Genomic DNA, 2,714 nt, shown 5'->3' with positions numbered 1-2,714 from the left:
CTTTTACCATCAGAAACATCTTGTCAGCCCCTTACCTTTATTTCATTATTCCTCTCTCTCTCTCTCTCTCTCTGTGTGTGTGCGTGTGTGTGCGTGTGTGTGTGTGAGCCTGTGCTGTTTGGTGTGTGGCGGTCAGAGGACAGCTTTCAGGAGCCAGTTCTCTCTTCCCATCACGTGGGATGCAGGGTGTTTGAACTCAGGTCCTTGGTCTTGGGTGTCGTGTGTTCTACCCACTGAGCCATTTTACCAGCCCACAATACTGTTTTCGTTCCTTGTGTTGGGTAAGACATAGAAGGCAAAGGAAGCAAGCAATTTGGTTTGCATAGTCTCTATTTTTATTATTTTTAAAAAACCATATTTACCTGTTTATATATCAAAAGTGAAAACAAACAACAACAACAACAAAAAGGCATACGCAGCCAACAAAATTCAAGACCATGTGACTCCACATTTGGGGTCTCTATGGGTATACGGTGTGTGGCTGTCCAGTGCATAATAAAAAGAGAGAGAGAGAGAGAGAGAGAGAGAGAGAGAGAAGCAAAAACACCCAAATTATTTTTTTCCGGTGGAAGCAGAGTGGCCTGCTATGAAATTGCATTCACGCTATCTTCTTGTGCAGTTTTTCAGTAAATTGGTTTTCTGATCATACCCCCAGCCAGGAAGCTTTCAAAAAAGATTATCTAACTAAGGTGGTTGACCAGGAGCTGGCTGTCTCTTTCATCTCCCCCTCCACGTGTCCACTGCTCACATACAGCAGCCGGAAATGACACATTGAAGTGAGTCACCAGTGCAGCTCTGAGTCACCCAGTAATTGGAGAAAGTTCTGTCCTGTTAGGTCACACAGCCCCTTTTCCCATTCTGCTTCTGAATGTATTGGAAAAATTTGAAACCACTTTGCCTTCTCTCTCATCTCTCTCCCTTCCACCTAATCTTTTTTCCCCCTTCCTTGAACGTGGTCTGCCAAGCGTCACCTTGGCAAGGTCCCTAAGGAAAAGAGCCACGGGGGAGGATGCGGGGGAGGGATGGGGTAAGGGTGTGTTGGCTGCCGCTAGGCGGCAGTGTGAGCCCCATCACGAGGCCACCCGGAGGGGCAGGTTTGTGGAGTGATGCACCCCTGACATACAGGGATACAGACCCCAAATGGGACGCCATATGCCATGGTTTAAATAAAATGCTTTTTCCTTAATACTGCTTCTTCTCCCCAACAAACATACAAGAGTAAGAACGAGATAAATATTCAAGCACACCCCTGGAATCTCCCCAGGACCTCCCCCACCTGCCACTGGGAGACTGGGGATGAAGAGCCAGGCACACACACATGTCTGAGAGTTCTTTCACTCTTCCCAAATGAAAAAAGTTTGTGGGTCGAAAAAAGCTTTGTAAACAAGTCACCTACACTCTGAAATAACATAAGCAAGCTGTGTCAGGGGAGGGAGGTCGTAAAGGGACCCGGGAGAAGGCTCAATATTGGGCGATCATTTGCTCTGTCTATCTGCTGCCCCTCGGAAAGGGGCAAGGTGGTCATTTCCACAGTGGACCTTGAGATAGGACAGTGCTTCTTCCTTTGGCCTGGGCGATGCAATAGCAGGCGATGCAAGAGGTGCCCACAGTATGACTAGAACACAAAAGATTTTGCTGAGTGAAAGCGCTGTGGCCCTGCCCTGCTGGGGCCTTGGTGGGAACCGGGTCCAAAGACTGAAAGCCGGGCAGATCCAGAGTTTGTGAGTTCTATGGTCGGATGAGACCTTTGTGGGGTAGGAATCCCTAGTGAGGGAGTTAGACTCTTCCCCCTTCGAGAGTCCGAGGTCTGGGAGGCTGGTTGGAAAGATTTACCAGTGTGGGGATAAGAAAGACATGCCTTCTCTTTGTTCCCATAGAGTTCTTGAAACAATTCTTTTCTTCAGAGTTTCTGCTTATAACATTTCCAGTTTCGTCCCAAACGAAGGCTTCTCTTCCCACTGTCAAGGCTCCATCAACTGGCCCAGGAAGAGGATTGTCTCTGGGGAGAGAAGAATCATGCCAGTTCAGAATCGAGGTCTAAGGAGGTGAGTGAGCTGCCAGGAGTCACAGCTGCCTCGTGACCAAGTTAGGACTGGGGTCCTGGCACTGTGTGGGCTGTGACAGAGTACTGGGGAAGGAATGGAACTGAGTTCCAGAATCTTTGCAGAGTCCCTAGGGGTTTGAGGGATATCTACATGGTGGGCAGGTGTATAACGATTTTTTAAAAACAGCCTGAGGACAAGAGAATGTTATAGGGTTCTGCTCACCTGTCGGATTGTGCCGAACCACAAAGAGAAAGGATCGATCTAAAATCATCTCCATAGGGGCCATGCGGGCTGAGACTAGGATAGCTGAAAGAAAAGAGACAATATGTTAGGGTTGGGGGGTGTTATCACTGGAGTGATCCCAGGAGATCGAGCGACATCAGTCTATCTGATAGCAGCACTGGAGCATGATTTTCAGGTGGCCTAAAAGAAACTAGTAGTGGGGAATGGAACCCAGAGCCTCCTGCATGCTAGAGCAAGAGTGCTATGGCGGAGCCACGCCCCCAGCCCCTCCCTGGGGGATTCTAGGCAGATGCTCTACCACTGAGCCACACCCCCAGCCCCTCACTGGGGGATTCTAGGCAGGACCTCTGCCACTGAGCCACACCCCCAGCCCCTCACTGGGGATTCTAGGCAGGGGCTCTACCACTGAGCCACGCCCCCAGCCCC

General features: G+C 49.6%; 1 protein-coding gene across 2 annotated transcripts in view; it reads right to left on the bottom strand.

Annotated features, from left to right (window-relative positions):
• Nucleotides 1–317: 317 nt before the first annotated feature.
• Serpine1 (serpin family E member 1) overlaps nucleotides 318–2,714 on the bottom strand; it is a 10,550-nt gene continuing 8,153 nt past the window's right edge. Inside the window, exons 8-9 of one of the 2 annotated variants that reach the window (XM_028766147.1) lie at nucleotides 2,268–2,351; nucleotides 318–1,999 (exon numbers count right to left, since the gene is read on the bottom strand). In XM_028766147.1, coding sequence (XP_028621980.1) covers nucleotides 1,962–1,999; nucleotides 2,268–2,351 — 122 coding nt within the window. In that variant the 3' untranslated portion in view covers nucleotides 318–1,961. Of the gene's footprint in view, nucleotides 2,000–2,116; nucleotides 2,352–2,714 lie in introns of those variants that run through there. The other variant, XM_028766146.1, reaches the window with a different exon arrangement.

The sequence above is a fragment of the Grammomys surdaster genome, unplaced genomic scaffold (assembly GCF_004785775.1).
Source record: "Grammomys surdaster isolate TR1022 unplaced genomic scaffold, NIH_TR_1.0 166, whole genome shotgun sequence".
Classification (NCBI taxonomy): domain Eukaryota; kingdom Metazoa; phylum Chordata; class Mammalia; order Rodentia; family Muridae; genus Grammomys; species Grammomys surdaster.
The sequence above is the reverse complement of the archived record's forward strand: the minus strand, read 5'-3'. Positions and strand labels throughout refer to the sequence as shown.